General features: G+C 38.2%; 1 protein-coding gene across 1 annotated transcript in view; it reads left to right on the top strand.

Annotated features, from left to right (window-relative positions):
- The window catches only part of lyn (LYN proto-oncogene, Src family tyrosine kinase), a 31,559-nt gene that overhangs the window by 3,267 nt on the left and 9,878 nt on the right, over window positions 1-18,414 (top strand). Inside the window, exons 2-10 of the mRNA XM_034183375.1 lie at window positions 1,425-1,561; window positions 1,960-2,002; window positions 4,491-4,596; window positions 5,306-5,404; window positions 5,599-5,702; window positions 5,780-5,929; window positions 6,594-6,746; window positions 14,007-14,189; window positions 14,430-14,506. Of these exons, the coding sequence (XP_034039266.1) occupies window positions 1,430-1,561; window positions 1,960-2,002; window positions 4,491-4,596; window positions 5,306-5,404; window positions 5,599-5,702; window positions 5,780-5,929; window positions 6,594-6,746; window positions 14,007-14,189; window positions 14,430-14,506 (1,047 nt within the window). The 5' untranslated portion in view covers window positions 1,425-1,429. The remainder of the gene's footprint in view (window positions 1-1,424; window positions 1,562-1,959; window positions 2,003-4,490; window positions 4,597-5,305; window positions 5,405-5,598; window positions 5,703-5,779; window positions 5,930-6,593; window positions 6,747-14,006; window positions 14,190-14,429; window positions 14,507-18,414) is intronic.

Below are 18,414 nucleotides of genomic sequence, written 5' to 3'. Positions count from 1 at the left end.
ATGTGCCAAATCACTTTTTATCTAAGTGTTTGGTGTTTAATGTTCAACATCTCCAACATCCCACAATTCAGTGAGTGTTTTACAGGCATCCTCCTGATGACCAACAGCTTGTTTAACATCTCTGTAACATATGTAACAAAAATAATCCATCACCTCAGATCCTCTAATTTTACAGCAGATATTCAAAAGTCTCAAGGCTAGATGAATGAGTAAGGTTGTGTCAGGAAAGACATCCAACTTAACAAGCCAAAACAAATATGCAGAGTACCAATAGAATTTCCATACGGATCAGTCAAGGCCCGGGTTAACAACGACCGCCACCACTGCCGTTGCCCAATAAAACCAATTCAGTGTGCTTTACAGCAAAACAGAATGTAATGTAATGTGCATATTTGCATATCTTTGCATATGCACAAAGTGGAAAAAATCGTTAATTTAAAAACAAGTCATAATTAAAAATATGACTAAAGGTGAATAAATACAAAAATAAATCAATTAACATAAAGCATCTGAGAACCACCGGGTCGTAAGTCTGGATTTAAAACTGGTGACATTGTATGGTCACTATCTGCTCATGCGCGAAAAACAGGGAGTTTATTCGGCCGAAATTAGATTTACACACGAGTTATTTTTCTCCATTAATTGAAACCAGCTCTCCGTTTTTTCCACACACAGAAAAGGTAATCTCAGTACAGAACAAACTCCCTGTTTTTTGCACATGTGCAGATAGCTAATATACAAATCTTGTACGGGGGTCATCTCAGTCCATGACATGTCTCCTCAAAATGGGCCACAGACATCCTAAGGGATGCCTCAGACTCTGGAAGCCCCCTCTTCACCACCCTCCCCTCAGGGAGACTGGGAACTCCCAGCAGACGCACAAAAAGGTTGTGAAACAGGCTGCAGACATCATAGCACCAGCACCCAGTGCAGTAACTGCTGCATCTCTTTCCATACCATACCTCTAGGTATGGATGAGATGTGTTTGGGCTGTGTGGGTTTGCATGTGCATATTTTACATCTATTTCATTATCTTAGTTTTTTTAAAGCTTCAAACTGGATTGCTCTCTGCAATGACAATAAAGATCTATCTAAACTCCCTGATGTTGTGATGAAACCAATTTAGCACTCTATGGTGGCCAGAAATAAATGTTTTCTGCCTTCTATAGACTTGAGTTTATTTGACATAAGGGTGCCATTACACCAGAGCACCATGAAGTGTGAGATGGGCAGAAAAAAAAACAATCTATATATACTGTATATGGAAAAAAAAAACTAAGATGTCACTGCTTGGTTCTGTTATTTTCTGTATGTGTAAAAGTTTAAGAGTCCCAGGTGTCAGGCATCTGACATTTTTGTTGTTTCAACATCTGTAAATGTGTAACAGTCCACTTCATTCTTCCGTTTTTCACTTCCTCATGCAGGCACGATGGGCTGTTTGGAGTCCACACTGAATGGAGGTCTCGACAAGGGGGTGGAAGGGAAGAACAGCCAGCAGACTGTGCATACCGACCATATGCGCTACGTCAGAGACCCCACATCCAATACAAAAAACAATCTAGTAAGTGTACAGACAAAAAAAAAAAAAAACAGTGAGCACAAAGTGAAATGCCACAGCAAACATTTGCCTGCATATTGTGCACTTTGAAACTGACATGGGAACCAACAGACATAACTAGCATAGAGTTTGTTTGGTTTTATTTTGCCTTAAACCTAATCAAAGACACATTTCCAGTAAAACTGAAGGCAGTAATATTAATACAGTGTCATTTAGACATAGAAAAACAATCAACATGTATCATGACTTCCACACCATAAAAATACTAGTGAACAATTTAGACAGAGTGTGTCTCACTCTCTCTCTCTCTCTCTCTCTCTCTCTCTCTCTCTCTCTCTCTCTCTCTCTCTCTCTCTCACTCGCTCGATGATAAAATCCTTCGTATTTATCTGTATTTCCAGGATAACTCCTTGTTGCCTGGTCAGATGTTTCAAAAAATGGAAGGTATGCAAATTTATGATTTCTTTTTTTGCTTTTTGTTTGTCTTACTTCCTTCCTATATTTGTCCTTTTCCCCTTCCTTTTTTCCTCCATCTATCTTAATCCCTCCTTCAATCTGCTTTTTTTTCTGTTTGTTGCTTCTTTCCTTCCTGCCTACCTTAAATGGACTGCATTTATATGGCGCGCTTTTCCATCTGCATCAGATGCTCACAGTGCTTTACAATTATGCCTCACATTCACCCAATCACACAGACACACTCACACACCGATGTCAGGGTGCTGCCATGCAAGGTGCTCACTACACACTGGAAGCAACTCGGGGATTAAGGACCTTGCCCAAGGGTCCTTAGTGATTTTCTGGTCAGGCTGGGATTTGAACTGAGGATCCTCTGGTCTGAAGCCCAACGCTTAACCACTAGACCATCACCCCCGTGACCTTCCTTTGTTCCAACTGTACTTACCCTTTCTTCCTTGTTTATTCCTTCCTTCCTTCCATGGATTCTTTCTTCCTAGGTTAATTCCTTCCTTAGTTCCTTCTGTAATAACTCATAACTTATTTATGCCCTCTGTGATGACCTCAAGGTGTTCAATCCATTTGGGGCATGTCCTAGTGCATGGTGCTGTTTCAGTGGTGGGAAATATCAACTGAAATGAAGGTGCAGGTTATTCATGGCTGTTTTGTAGGTGTACCATGAGAAACTATCCAGATTGTCATCTATCATCTTGCGGATGACCATAGATAACAGATTATTTAACGGCAAAGATGTGCTGGAAACTGGGGCACTACTATTCAGAGAGTAAATGCAAGTGTAAAAATGGCTTACTATCAAAGAAACTAATTTGTGTGTGGCATGAGTCAGAAGAGACGTAATGCTGGATGTTATGCTGACTAGTTTAATTATAATGATGGCATCCGCTGTTATGTGTGATGATTTCTTCAGTAATCAACATGAAATTGTTTTAAGTCTTTGAGATGGACCTGAAGCCCCTTTCACACTAGGCTAATGTACAGTTGCATAATGTGACATACCGACTACGCTGGGTGTATGCAAGCCTATGTGGCAATATCCTGAGGGATGCAAAGGGGTCCATGAAATAGATGCAAAAAATTAAACGTTTAATTTTTTCGCAGACATTCAGTGTAGTGCACTTTGTCCAGTGCTCTATGCAAGTCTACGCAACACTGCGCTAGTGTACACCATGCCTCAGCAATTGTACACTACCTTACACCAGTCCACTGAAAAATCCTTTTAGGTTTTGTTTTCATCAGCACATACCTGCATTGCTAGATTTTATTCATCACGTTGGACTCTGCTGTCAGTGAAGCTTCAAAACCACAGAAGAAGGGGCGCGCCATTCCTGCGTAATAGATAGGCAGCACAATGCAACTCCATGCAGGCCCAGTGTTAAAGGGGCTTTCCATACACTGGTACATGCACTGACTGTTTGGTTTCTCCTTAACTGTCTCTTTGTGATGTGTTTTTGTATCAAAGCACAAGTTGTTACACATCTTACTGATGTATTAACAGCACATATGATGGCCTCCAAAAGTATTGGAACACTTGGTATTTCACACATTTTAATTTGTTTATGCCATTTCAAATACACAAAAAAAAGATAAAAAAAATACAAATTTCTAAAATTATCTTCCTTAAACTCAAACTGAAAGTAAAACTTGATATAAATTCATTAAAAATATAAAAGCCAAGATTTTCTTTCACCAAAATATCAAATCTAGGCTTGCATCTCAGATGTACCTCCTGGCAAATTGTAGCTGAACTTTCGGGTCTTTTGTTGTTGTTGTTTTTTAGAAAATCCTCCTCTATAGCACTTCATCATGAAGCTGTATAACTGGAGATACTAAATGCAAAACATGACCTACGCACAATTTCTCCAATCATAGCCACATAAGTCTGTAACTTCTTCTGGGTTGTGTGGGTGTCTTGGTGGCTTTCCTCACTTTTTTCATTCTTGCAGACTCACTCAGTTTTTGAGAACTGTCTACTCCACACAGATTTAGAGTGCCATACTGTTTGTATTTCTTCAGAACTAATGCAAATAAAATTCAAGACATGTTCAGTCACTTGGAAATGTGCATGTATCCATCCCCTGACTTGTCTGAAGAAAACCAGTAAAAAAAAAAAAACAATGACATTGATTATTTACAGGTGTTATACCAAAGTGTTACTTCACTCAACCCATCATGGCTTTAATATTTTTAAATAATATATATATCAAGCTGTAGAGCTTTGCATTCAGTTTCAGTCAAAGGAAGATAATTTTAGAAATTTTCTTTTTTTCTTTTTTTTTTTTATAATTTTTGTATTTGGAATGGCATAAATAAATTAAAATGTGTGAAATACCAAGTGTTACAATACTTTTGCAGAGCACTGTAAATTTCCTTTTTCAAACTATGTTTAATGACTGAACCCAGTGTGAACCCAGTTGTTCATTTTTAAAATGGCAGTAATTATTTGTATTTCTTCTCTTAGAGCAAAAGGATGCTTGTAAAACTGTGATTGCCATATACCCATATGAAGCCATGCACCCGGATGACTTGGGATTCAAGAAGGGAGAAAAGATGAAAATCTTAGAAGAGTGAGTTAATTTTCTCTTAACAGAAGCTCAATAACCAATGAAACTTACAGAAGCTCAACTTCAGCACCGTGTATAAACTCAGGAGGAGGTAATGGCTTCAGGTCTTCTTACAGTCCTCAACTTTTTGTGGAAGTTGAAGCCCACAGAACAAATTTTAAACTCAAAAGCCAATCCAAATATTTTGACTAAATGTCAGCCTAATCGTTTGGATAACATTCATAAAATTTAAATTCTTTGTCACTGTTCAGTCATAAAAAACATGAATTATTATAAACAAGTCACAAACAGAATGGACATGCAAAACTGCAGATGTTTTAGGCACATGTAAATGTTTCAAACCCACCACTAAATATTTAAAACTCATTTATCAACATAAATATAATTGCTGTTCAAGTTTGACCAAGGGTCTCGTAGCAGAAAACCAGCTTAGCAACTTCAAATACACTGACCCGGTGTTCTGGGAACAAGAGTCTCAGGCCTCGCAAGAAACATGGCCTACAACACTGGTAGGCCAAGTTTTTGCACAGTAATTTCTATGTTCATAGAGGGTTGGTAAAACTGATAAAGAGGGAATAAATGGAAAAGTGTAGTTTAAATATTTATGGCAGTTTTGGAGAAGGATGCTGTGTCAACACTGATACAAAGTCAATTACAATACTATATAAAATAGTTACACTAAAAGTATTATTATTATTTTTTTGCCCATCAGACATGGTGAGTGGTGGAAAGCACAATCACTGCTGACCAAGAAGGAAGGATTCATCCCATCTAACTATGTCGCCCAAACTAACACCATGGAAACAGAGGAGTGGGTGATGATGTTAATTAAAACTCTTTTTTCTCTTCTGAAAAAAGTCCATTTGCTTTCTTGTTGATATACTGTTCATGTTTTTGTAATGACTGATTTATATTATGAGATGAAAAGACGCAAAAAGGTTCTCAAACTCAAAGAAATAGAAGGTAGTGTAATCCGAACATGTTCTTCTTCTACATTCCAAATAGGTGGTTTTTCAAAAATATCACAAGGAAAGATGCAGAGAGGCAGCTGTTGGCTCCAGCAAACAAAGTAGGATCTTATCTTATCAGGGAAAGTGAGACATCAAAAGGTATACAAATCACAGCTGCACCTTTCATCTGTATATTAAGACTATGCTCATCCTTCATCTGAACAATTCTCTCTCAGGAAGTTACTCATTGTCCATCAGAGATGTGGGCCCCCAAGGGACGGAGTCGGTCAAACACTATAAGATCAGGCTGTTGGATAATGGGGGATGCTACATCTCTCCTAAAATCTCTTTCAATGACTTTGGCAGCATGATCAAACACTACCACAGTGAGTACTCTGCAGTGCAAGAGATTGTGTGCTAAACTTTTTTTTGTTTTGTTTTTTTGTGGTTTTAACCGTTAGTCACCTGACCGCAGTTCATTATTCAGTCAGAAGGTGTCATGTTATGTTAAAGCATACCTTATTTTCCTGAAACATATTAAAACATTTTTAGCAATCATGCTCTGTGGACCTTTGACAATAATGTTTTATTAACAGAAATCCTTAGAAACTTTAAATTGTCTATAGGTGTGTCTGAGTGTGTGAAGGTGTTTGTTTGTCTATATGTGGCCTTGCGACATATAGCAGATGGACTACATAAATCAGTATGGGCTGCAAAGCACTGCCAATAAAAAATTATCTTTGAAAGTACCTTTCCTGTACCAAAGACTGCATGTAATTGTTGCAATCCAGGCATTCACCTTTTCCTTTCCAGAGAGGAACAGCAAGTGCCTTCTTTCAGTCAGTAGGGACTATACCTGCCTCACAAAAATTAGTGTTTGTCCCGCCAGAAGCATAGCATCCCCACCTGCCTGATGGAGTTCAGTACCATCTTTGCAATCTCAATTATTTGATGGCTTGCAGCTGACCCAGAGCTATAGATGTCCAACATCCTGGTGTCCTTTTAAATTTAATAGATAAGTGACTGCATGTGTGTGAATGTGTTTCCTAGACACGGCAGATGGGCTGTGTCGTAAACTGGACCGCCCGTGTGTAAAACCCAAAGCTCAGAAACCGTGGGATAAAGATGCCTGGGAGATTTCAAAAGAATCCATTACAATGGTGAAGAAACTTGGAGCAGGCCAGTTTGGAGAGGTCTGGATGGGTGAGTACATAGAACAATGAAGTACATTTTTTAAAAAACCTGCTTTTTAAGCACTGTCCAGTCTCCAACAGGCTGAATAGTTGTGGTGATGAGAGGGCACATATATACAATAGCAGTCAAAGGTTTGTACACTTCCCATTCAGTTGAAAGAGAACAAGTGTCCACACTTTTGACTGGTAGTCTACAGTGTTATCATTTGATACTGAATGACTGAAGCATCATAAAGGTAAAGGGATGGCATGTGGAATCACAATGAACATCACAAAATGTTGCCCCATTTCATTTGTGAAAGTTCATTCTACTCCAAATGTATTGCACTATGTTTTGCAAACACATTCATTGCACTGGTCAATGCGATTTTTCTTGCATTGAATTTTTCCAACAGATTTTGGGTAATTTAGGGGCACTGAATCTGATTCTGGTGTTAGTTTTTGCCAATCACATCACATTTTGATATATGAAAACAAATTTCTTATGTTAAGCACTGAAGCAAAAGCTGCAGTCACACATCTCGCACCGCACATTTCTTTGGCGCCATAAATGGTTTTACGGCTCTCGTTCACATTTCACGAACCTGGTTTAAAAACAAAGCTTTGAAGCTGCTTTTATGCATGATTAGTGGCGTCAAACTCATGAGTATAGCAATGTATGCATAATCCATCATTGATGGATTCATTGATGGACCATCAATACAGAACATGATGTGATGTGATCTGAACTCAGATTTGGATTCAGCACCCCAAAATTATGTTAAATCAGTTCTTAAAGTCCATGCAAGAATTTTTTAAAAATAAAATAGAAGGATTTAGCCTTTTTTTACACAGTGTCACGGTGAATCGTGTTATCTGCATTCTACTGATGTGAGATCCCTTTTAGATCACTTGTTATTAAAACAAGACATGTGAGGTTTCCAACTCATTTTTTAGCCCAATCCCATTTCTACTCTTAACACTATTATTATTTTATGTAGCTGTTGGAAATATACAATATAATCACAAAATAATGTTTGGAAAATTTGTAATGAATGTCACAAACAAGACTTCTTTAAATATGTTTGAACTACAAGTAATTCATTCTTACAAATAATAATATCTAATAAAAAAATCTATTAAAAAATCTTACAGATAATTAAAGTATTCTTTATAAAACTGAAAACTATGCACATTTAAATTGAATACTCGTATATGCACATACATATTAAAGTACTGAAAATGGTGTTAACACTGAAATCTGGCCTTGATCCAAACCAAAACACAGTATGAACTGGAGAAATTCTTGTACCAGTATCTCGTCTCTGGTAATTATTTACAGTCTGGTAGTTTATTAACTTTGGCTTCACTGTCTTTGTGCCACTTTTGCTCATTTATGGATTTCCCTTGGAATGACATCCAGCTCTGGATTGTTTTTGATTTCTCTCTGTTTAGTAAGTGGGGTTATGGGGTCACTTGAGGCAGATGTACTTGCTGTAGCTGCATACATGGCTGTGAACAGTCCGTAGTTTAAACCCTCTCACACTTAGTGGCAACGCACTTCAAAGTCTGTGAGTCCATGTGGGCAGATATTGGGACTGGGCCTTGGTTTTCAGTTTCAAAAAGCAAGTTCACCTGAACTCACAGCTGAGCTGTCAGAACTATGATTCTTACATTGAAAAAGTTACTGTACATTTCCATGGTGTTTCAAACTCACCTAATCACAAGATTCTTTAAAGAAGAATTCCACAGAACTGACAGTACCAGTTCAATTCAGTTTATTCTTAAGTGTCAAATCACCACTTAAATCACCTCAAGACGTTTCACAAGGGTAAGATCTAACCTTACCAACCCCCGTAGGCAAGAGTGGTAGAGAACAACTCCATCAGGCTTTTTTTTAGAAAGAAACCTCAAGCAGACCAGACTCAGAGGGGTGACCAACTGCTTAGGCCATATTAACAAGAGCAAAAATCAGGTGAACAAAATAAACAAAGACTTGTCAAACATGCAAATAAATATTAATGTCCACATAGAAAGTCCCAGAGATATCATCCCAGGGACAGCATGACCCATAGCACATCATGACTGGGGCATTAATAAGTGTCCAGTCTTGGTCCAAACATCATCTGGTAAGGCAAGGGCCTGTCAAGTATATCTATTTACTTGGAAATGTTCATTATCCATCTCTGACTTGTGTAAACAAAACTGTCAAACTGATGATTTATGTGGTATGCCAAAGAGGGGCCATGACTTATGCAACCCACCATCTTGACTTTGATATTTTTATTTAATTTCTATTAAGTTGTAGAGCTTTCCAGTCTATTTGACTTTAAAGAGGATCATTTTAGAAATTTGAATATAAAGAAGTGTTGTGTGACTGTTTCTGAATGAACCCAATATATGTAAACAGTAACCACATAGGATGTAAAGGGAAAACACAGATAATTTATTTACCTTTGTAGAATTCCAGTTCAACAAACAGTAGGAGTCTGATAAGCTCAACTGGAGTTAGTGCACACACAATACCCCATAATGACAATGTGAAAAAAGTTTTAATGAGATTTTTGCTAATTTATTAAAAAAAAAAAAAGAAATTGCATGTATATAAGTATTCACAGACTTTGCCATGAAGCTCAAATTTGAGCTCAGGTGCATCCTGTTTCCACTGATCATCCTTGAGATGTCTCTACAGCTTAATTGGAGTCACCTGGGATAAATTCAGTTGATGGTACATGATTTAGAAAGGCAAACACCTGTCTACATATATAAGGTCCCACAATTGACAGTACATGTCAGAGCACAAACCAAACATGAAGTCAATGGAATTGTCTGTAGACTTCTAAGACAGGATTGTTTGGAGGCACAAATCTGGAAAAGGGTAGAGAAACATTTCTGGTGCTTTAAAAGTCCCAGTGAGCACAGTGGCCTCCATCATCTGTAAATAAAAGAAGTTTGGCTCCACCAGGACTCTTCCTAGAGCTGGTCGCCTGTATAAACTGAGCAATCTGGGGAGAAGGACCTTAGTCAGGGAGGTGACCAAGAACCTGATGGTCACTGTATCAGAGCTGTAGCATTCCTCTGTGGAGAGAGGAGAAGGACAATAATCTCTTCAGCAATCCACCAATCAGGCCTGTTTAGTAGAGTGGCCAGATGGAAGCTACTCCTCAGTAAAAGGCACATGGCAGCCTGTCTGGAGATTGCCACAAGGCACCTGAAGGACTCTCAGACCATGAGAAACAAAATTCTCTGGTGTGCCAAGCATGTGGCATCATATTCAAGAAGACTTGAGGCTGTAACTGGTGCCAAAGGTGCATCAACAAAAGGTGTGAATACTTATGTACGTGATTTCTTAAGGTTTTTTTATTTGTAATAAATTTGCAAAACTTTCAAAAAATAATTTTTTTCATGTAGTCATTATGGGGTGTTGGGAGTAGAATTTTGAGGAAAAAATAATTTACTCCATTTTGGAATAAGGCTGTAACATAAAATGTGGAAAAGTATAGCACTGTGGATATTTTCTGGATGCACTGTATGGTCAGATGATTTTTGCACCTTAAACAAATTTGCAGAAGCTTCATTGCTCAAACTGTGTGTGTGTGTGTGTGTGTGTGTGTGTGTGTGTGTGTGTGTGTGTGTGTGTGTGTGTGTGTGTGTGTGTGTGTGTGTGTGTGTGTGTGTGTGTGTGTGTGTGTGTGTGTGTGTGTGTGTGTGTGTGTGTGTGTGTATCCAAAAGTGAATAATTTAGCATGTCTGTTTTGTCTCCACCCAGCCTTACTGACAAACAGTCACTGAATAAAAGTTCCTCCTAGCAGAGTGATGTCTGTCACTTGTTCTGCTTTTTGCTACTAATCTTGTGGTTATGACTTGCCAACTGAGTGCTTCGCTTTTTATTTCTTTTAACGGAAACACACAAGTCTTCACAAACATGGTAACTGTGAGACTTGTTCATCCTGCAGAACACAAACAGGGTGACGTACAAAACATCCTATTTTCCCACATCCGCTTACGACATTCCCATTATGAAAGGCCTTTAATGCATTAGATTTCTGCCTTATCACCATGAGTGTGGAAGAAATTGCCCTTGAGCATACATATTAAAATTATGAACAATGAACATTTTGAACATAAATTTTATAGGTTGTTTAAATAGTTTTTCAACTTTTTATCTCCAACAATCAGAATGAGACTTTCTCTGTTTGTGTGTCCCTGTCTCCATGCTCGTAAAAAACTTATTACAACATTCTATTTAAACACACACACACGTGTTTGTGTGTGTATGAACATATCCCTGTGTACATATAAAAATGTGCCCTTAATGGAATAAGCAGGGATAGAAAATGGATGGATGAATATAAAAATGTGTATATCTCCAAATACCTGACTACTGAGTGAATTCTCAGCAGTCACTGGACTTTGGATAGTATTGTAATATCCTGAGTTATATGGCCATTATGTTTGAAGTTGTTAAATGGTTCAACTGACGTTATCAGGGGTTGTTTGGGGCTTATAGCCTGGGCCTGGGAAACAGCACTGTGGTTTTGGCTTCTGGGCTCTATATAGGAAGCTTGTGAATAAGGTTGTGTTAAGGTATGGCCAAATAGTATGTTCTTTTGGCTTCTTACATTTTATTTGGAGTTGCCACAGTGGCTCTCACATGGCTCTATGGGTTGATTTGGTATGCAAGTTGATTTCTTGTTGCCCATGGCCAACAACAGTTTTTTTCTTTTTAATTTTATTAATAAATGTGACATTAATCTATTGAACTGAATATGGTGTTTGACATTGCACATTATTGCAGTGTTAACCTGTATGTTCTTACCTGACAAGTAATTTCTGATCATAATTTATAGATGTTTTACAATAATTATTAGTAAAGAACTAAATCAAACTTTACAAAACCCAAGTTTTCTAACTTTTTTTTAGATTCACTGATCATTACATACAAGAATTCATTATTTGGAAATATCAGTATTAAACCTTACCATGAGCCAACTAACCTACTATTTATTTGTAAAATTTTCTGAAATTCAAGGACTAGGTTGATTATATTACAAAACAAACCAAGAAAAAAGCAAAAACCAAACTTCTTCCTCAACATGTCCAAAATCTGTTTAAAATGATGGACTCCAGTTCTAATTTGAGACAAACATTGTTATTTGATAAATTAAAGATTCAAACTACTGTTAAAAAAACAAAACAAAAAAAACATTATGTTTCTCTAAAAGGTGTAAACATTTGGAACATTTATCCTGAACATTTTAAATTATGCGGTACTCTAGTTGGCTTTAAAAGACTTTATAAAAATAATATAATCTCTCATTATCGTATGGACAATTAAGTTTATTGATTTGGTATTATTTCTTTTGGATTGTGCACCATTATTTAAATTCTGTTCATTGATTGATCTCGAATGTCTGTGCTTTGTTCCTTTTGTATTTGTTGTTATGAGTATATATATATATATATATATATACAGTGAGGAAAATATGTATTTGAACACCCTGTGATTTTGCAAGTTCTCCCACTTAGAAATCATGGAGGGGTCTGAAATTTTCATCTTAGGTGCACGTCCACTGTGAGAAACATAATCTTAAAAAAAAAAAAGTCTGGAAATCACAATGTATGATTTTTTAAAATAATTTATTTGTATGTTACTGCTGCAAATAAGTATTTGAACACCTACCAACCAGCAAGAATTCTGGCTCTCACAGACCTGTTAATTTTTCTTTAAGAAGCCCTCTTATTCTGCATTCTTTATCTGTATTAACTGCACCTGTTTGAACTTGTTACCTGTATAAAAGACACCTGTTTAAACACTCAATCATTCACACTCCAACCTGTCCACCATAAGCAAGACCAAAGAGCTGTCTAAGGACACCAGGGACAAAACTGTAGACCTGTCTAAGGACACCAGGGACAAAACTGTAGACCTGCACAAGGTTGGGATAGACTACAGGACAACAAGCAAGCAGCTTGGTAGAAGACAACAACTGTTATGATTATTTATTAGAAAGTGGAAGAAACACAAAATGACTGTCAATCTCCCTCGGTCTGGGATTCCATGCAAGATCTCACTTTGTGGGGTAAGGATGATTCTGAGAAAGCTCAGAACTACACAGGAGGACCTGGTCAATGACCTGAAGAGAGCTGGGACCACAGTCACAAAGATTACATTAGTAAAATCCTGCAGGGCAGCAAGGTCCCCCTGCTCAAGCCAGCACATGTCCAGGCCCATTTGAACTTCACCAGTGACCATCTGGATGATCCAGAGGAGGCATGGGAGAAGGTCATGTGGTCAGATGAGACCAGAATAGAGCTTTTTGGAATCATCTCCACTTACCATGTTTAGAGGATGAGAACAACCCCAAGAAAACCATCCCAACCGTGAAGGATGGGGGTGGAAACATCATACTCTGGGGGGTGCTCTTCTGCAAAGGGGACAGGACGACTGCACCGTATTGAAGAGAAGATGGATGGGGTCATGTATCGAGAGATTTTGGCACACATCTTCCTTCCCTCAGGAAGAGCATTGAAGATGGGTCATGGCTGGGTCTTCCAGCATGTCAATGACCCAAACACACAGCCAGGGCAACTACGGAGGGGCTCCGTAAGAAGCATTTCAAGGTCTCCAGACCTGAACTCAATAGAAAATCTTTGGAGGGAGCTGAAACTCCAAACCTGAAAGATTTGGAGAAGATCTGTATGGAGGAGTGGACCAAAATCCCTGCTGCAGTGTGTGCAAACCTGGTGAAAAACTACAGGAAACGTTTGACCTCTGTAATGACAGACAAAGGCTACTGTAACAAATATTAACATTGATTTTCACAGGTGTTCAAATACTTATTTGCAGCAGTAACATACAAATAAATTATTTAAAAAATCATAAATTGTGATTTCCTGATTTTTTATTTTTTTTTTTTTTTTTTGTTTAGATTATGTGTTTCACAGTGGACATGCACCTAAGATGAAAATTTCAGACCCCCTCCATGATTTCTAAGTGGGAGAACTTGAAAAATCCCAGGGTGTTCAAATACTTATTTTCCTCACTGTGTGTGTGTGTGTATATATATATATATATATATATATATATATATATATATATATATATATATATATATATATATATATATATATATATATATATATATATAGTAAAAGGGGTGGGTGTATATAAGCTTTTGCATCTGCCTACACCCTTTCTCCCACATGTGCTACTGTAAAATGAGTTATGTGTACTGAATAAATCATTCATTCATGATTTGATTTGGTTCATATTCTCCTTTTTCTTAAGCATACTACAACAAAACCATCAAAGTTGCAGTGAAGACACTGAAGCCAGGCACCATGACTGTGGAAGCTTTCATGGATGAAGCAAATGTCATGAAAACTCTACAACATGACAAGCTGGTGCGGCTGTACGCTGTGGTCACCAAAACTGAGCCCATCTACATCATCACCGAATTTATGGCTCATGGTAAATGATTTACATGTTTATTTAATTTATATTTACTAAGAAATGTCCTTCCAGACTGGCTCAGCCTCCAGTGCCAATGTTCTGACAACTAGCATTCAAGATGGGTTTCAACGGTCAAAGTGAACAGTATCTTTTTTACACTCATCTGTCAAACTTCATCATTGTACCTTGTGAAATTTCAGTTGAAATAGATAATGCTGCAACTGCAACTACAAAAGGTTTTTGATTTTTGTTGTTTAGGCAGCCTACTAGACTTCTTAAAGAGCGACTTGGGGTGCAAACTGCAACTGCCCAAACTCATCGATTTTTCAGCACAGGTATGTCATACAAGGCATTCAATTTATATATATATATATATATATATATATATATATAGCGCCAAATCACAAAAGAGCTGCCTCAAGGCACTTCACGTGGTTAAGTTCTGAACTTACAAACCCCTCTGAGCAAGCACACAGTGACGGTGATAAGGAAAACCTCCCTCTGGTATTTTTTGAGGAAGAAACTTCAAGCAGACCAGACTCAGAGGAGTGACCCACTGCTTAGGCCATTCTACTGAACAACAGAGATGTAGCGGTGCACAGAATGATGTCGCACAGGCTCAGTCTGGTGCTACACATTTAATGGGGGAATTCTGAAAAAAAAATACAGAAATACGAGGTCTGTCAATAAAGTATAGGTCCTTTTTATTTTTTTCAAAAACTATATGGATTTCATTCATATGTTTTTACGTCAAACATGCTTGAACCCTCGTGCGCATGCGTGAGTTTTTCCACGCCTGTCGGTGACATCATTTGCCTGTGAGCACTCCTTGTGGGAGGAGTCGTCCAGCCCCTCGTCGGAATTCCTTTGTCTGAGAAGTTGCTGAGAGACTGGCGCGTTGTTTGATCAACATTTTTTCTAAACCTGTGAGACACATCGAAGTGGACACGGTTCGAAAAATTAAGCTGGTTTTCAGTGAAAATTTTAACGACTGATGAGAGATTTTGAGGTGATACTGTCACTTTAAGGACTTCCCACGGTGCGAGACGTCGCACAGCGCTCTCAGGCGCCGTCTTCAGCCTGTTTCAAGCTGAAAACCTCCACATTTCAGGCTCTATTGATCCAGGACGTCGTGAGAGAACAGAGAAGTTTCAGAAGAAGTCGGTTTCAGCATCCGGATATTTCACTGTTAAAGGAGACTTTTTTAATGAAAGACGTGCGGACGGGTCCGCGCATCGGGACGCAGCCGGCGCGGTGCAGCGGCACAGGAAAACCACCTCCGTGTTGATAACCATTTGTAAAATCCAGGCGGCTTTTGATGGCTTTCAGTGGAGTGAGTATATGAGAAATTGTTTAACAGCTGGACATGTTCCAGCTTGTCCTTAAGGCTTCCAACGGAGGTGTTTTTCCTGTGGCGGAGCATCGCGGCGGCTGGGAGCCGACGCTGCAATCCGTCCGCACGTCTTTCATTAAAAAAATCTGCTTTAACAGTGGAATATCCGGATAAAATGCTGAAACCGACTTCTTCTGAAACTTCTCTGTTCTCTCACGACGTCCTGGATCAATAGAGCCTGAAATGTGGAGGTTTTCAGCTTGAAACAGGCTGACGACGGCGCCTGAGAGCGCTGCACGACGTCTCGCACCGTGGGAAGTCCTTAAAGTGACAGTATCACCTCAAAATCTCTCATCAGCCATTAAAATTTTCACTGAAAACCAGCTTAATTTTTCGAACCGTGTCCACTTCGATGTGTCTCACAGGTTTAGAAAAAATTTTGATCAAACAAAGCGCCAGTCTCTCAGCAACTTCTCAGACAAAGGAATTCCAACGAGGGGCTGGATGACTCCTCCCACAAGGAGTGCTCACAGGCGAATGACGTCACTGACAGGCGTGGAAAAACTCACGCATGCGCACGAGGGTTCAAGCATGTCTGACGTAAAAACATATGAATGAAATCCATATAGTTTTTGAAAAAAATAAAAATGACCTATACTTTATTGACAGCCCTCGTACACTTTTCAGTGTCCTGTTTGGTCTTAGTGTCGCTACACACCATATTGTCTCTACTGGTGCACGGAAATTCTAATGTGCTCCTGCCAGACTTCTGTTTTAACTCTGCTGCGTGCATGGTGACACCTATGAGCCAGGTCATGCTATTGTTTATTAATGGAATGATCACTAAAAAATACTGTATTCCTAATTTTTACTTGTCTTAATGCCCTAATTCTTTTGCTCTTCAACACATAGTACAAACATAAACTATTTGAATGACTTTCTTTCGTTGAACCTTTTTACCTTAAGCCTTCTTATACTCCCCAACACCTTGTCCATTATGCCACAGACAAAAAAAAAAAAAGACTGAGTAAAAAAATGAATGAATAGGGTGCAAATCACTGATCTGTGTATAACACGGGACATGTCATTGGCCCACACACTGTACAAACCGCTGAAGCAAATGGGCAGCCATCTTGCCACTCTCAAATTATGTGGACCGCACATCGACGGCTTATTAGAATGTCAACAATTTTGAGTAATAACTGAGCTGATTCTCTCATTTCCTTCTTTTTGTTCTCATTTAATGCAACCTTCAACCCTCCTAATCTATGTATGCCATGATAAACTATATGATTTATTTCCTTTCTTTCTTTTAATACTTTGACACATTCTCCCCTTCTATTCTCAATTACTCAAATCTCACTGGGACAAATACTCAATTCTAAGAATTATTATTCTTAAATCAAAGTTTATACAAGTTTTGTGTAATCATCAGCAAGCCTATCTATCTATACTATTTATTTATTTATTTATTTATTCATTTATTTATTTATTTATTTATTAGGTACCATATCATGAACAAAAGTGAACAAGAACAAAAGTGGATGGATAACAAAAGTCATATAGCAATAGTGGCTGTTTTAATAGTTGTCCTGAAAGAATAAAACACTTAAGTAGCTACAGGAGACTTGGTTTTCCCTTGGAAGAACAATATTTATTACGCATAGCTTTATGAGCTTAAGCCTAATATTCATTAAAAAAAATTCATAGCAACAGCGCCTAAAGCTAAAAAGCTATGCACAAGTAGACCTAGTAGATATCTTAAAATAGTTTGTCCAACACAAAATTCAACATGTGGCTACACACAAGCCATACCACTTATTATTATCATCTTTATTATTATTATCCATACCTATATGTTGGAATAAGGGAAGGAACTCTTCAAATTATTGTAATTACTTTCCATTTCAATCATACTCACAGGTGAAATGTTCATCCACAGCCTTTGAACTGACGATTTGTGCAGTTTATAGCTGCACATGAAGGCATTTTTTGGCAAAATCACAAAGAATAGCATTGCTCGCATCTGATTAAAGATCGGTAGAAAACACCGTTCAGGGGTGGTACGTGTGAGTGGGAATATGGCAGCTGGTTTGCTTCAAAAAGTTTGATCAATGAGCTATACAGTATTATATGTAGATCAGTGGTGAAAATGGCACCATCAGATCAGTGTCGAGGAAAGACAGTAATTACAACCCCAATTCCAATGAATTTGGGCTGTTGTGTAAAATAAAACAGAATACAATGATTTGCAAATTCTCTTCAACCTTTCAATTGAATACACCACAAAGCCAAGATATTTAATGTTCAAACTGACAAACTTTATTGTTTTGTGCAAATATTTGCTCATTTTGAAATGGATGTCTGCAACACGTTTCAAAAAAGCTGGGACAGTGGTATGTTTACTACTGTGTTACATCACCTTTCCTTCTAACAACACTCAATAAGTTTTTGGGAACTGAGGACACTAATTGTCGAAGCTTTGTAGGTGGAATTCTTTTACATTCTTGCTTGATGTACGACTTCAGTTGTTCAACAGTCTGGAGTCTCAGTTGTCATATTTTGCACTTCATAATGCACCACACATTTTCAATGGGTGACAGGTCTGGACTGCAGGCAGGCCATCTTAATACCCGCACTCTTTTACTACAAAGCCACGCTGTTGTAACACGTGCAGAATGTGGCTTGGCATTGTCTTGCTGAAATAAGCAGGGACGTCTCTGAAAAAGACAATGCTTGGATGGCAGCATGTGTTGCTCCAAAACCTGGATTAACCTTTCAGCATTGATGGTTCCAACACAGATGTGAGTTGCCCATGCCATGGGCACTAACACACCGCTATACCATCACAGATGCTGACTTTTGAACTTTACGCTGGTAACAGTCAGGATGGTCTTTTTCCTCTTTTGT

Source organism: Thalassophryne amazonica, chromosome 12 (genome assembly GCF_902500255.1).
Source record: "Thalassophryne amazonica chromosome 12, fThaAma1.1, whole genome shotgun sequence".
Classification (NCBI taxonomy): Eukaryota; Metazoa; Chordata; class Actinopteri; order Batrachoidiformes; family Batrachoididae; genus Thalassophryne; species Thalassophryne amazonica.
The sequence above is the reverse complement of the archived record's forward strand: the minus strand, read 5'-3'. Positions and strand labels throughout refer to the sequence as shown.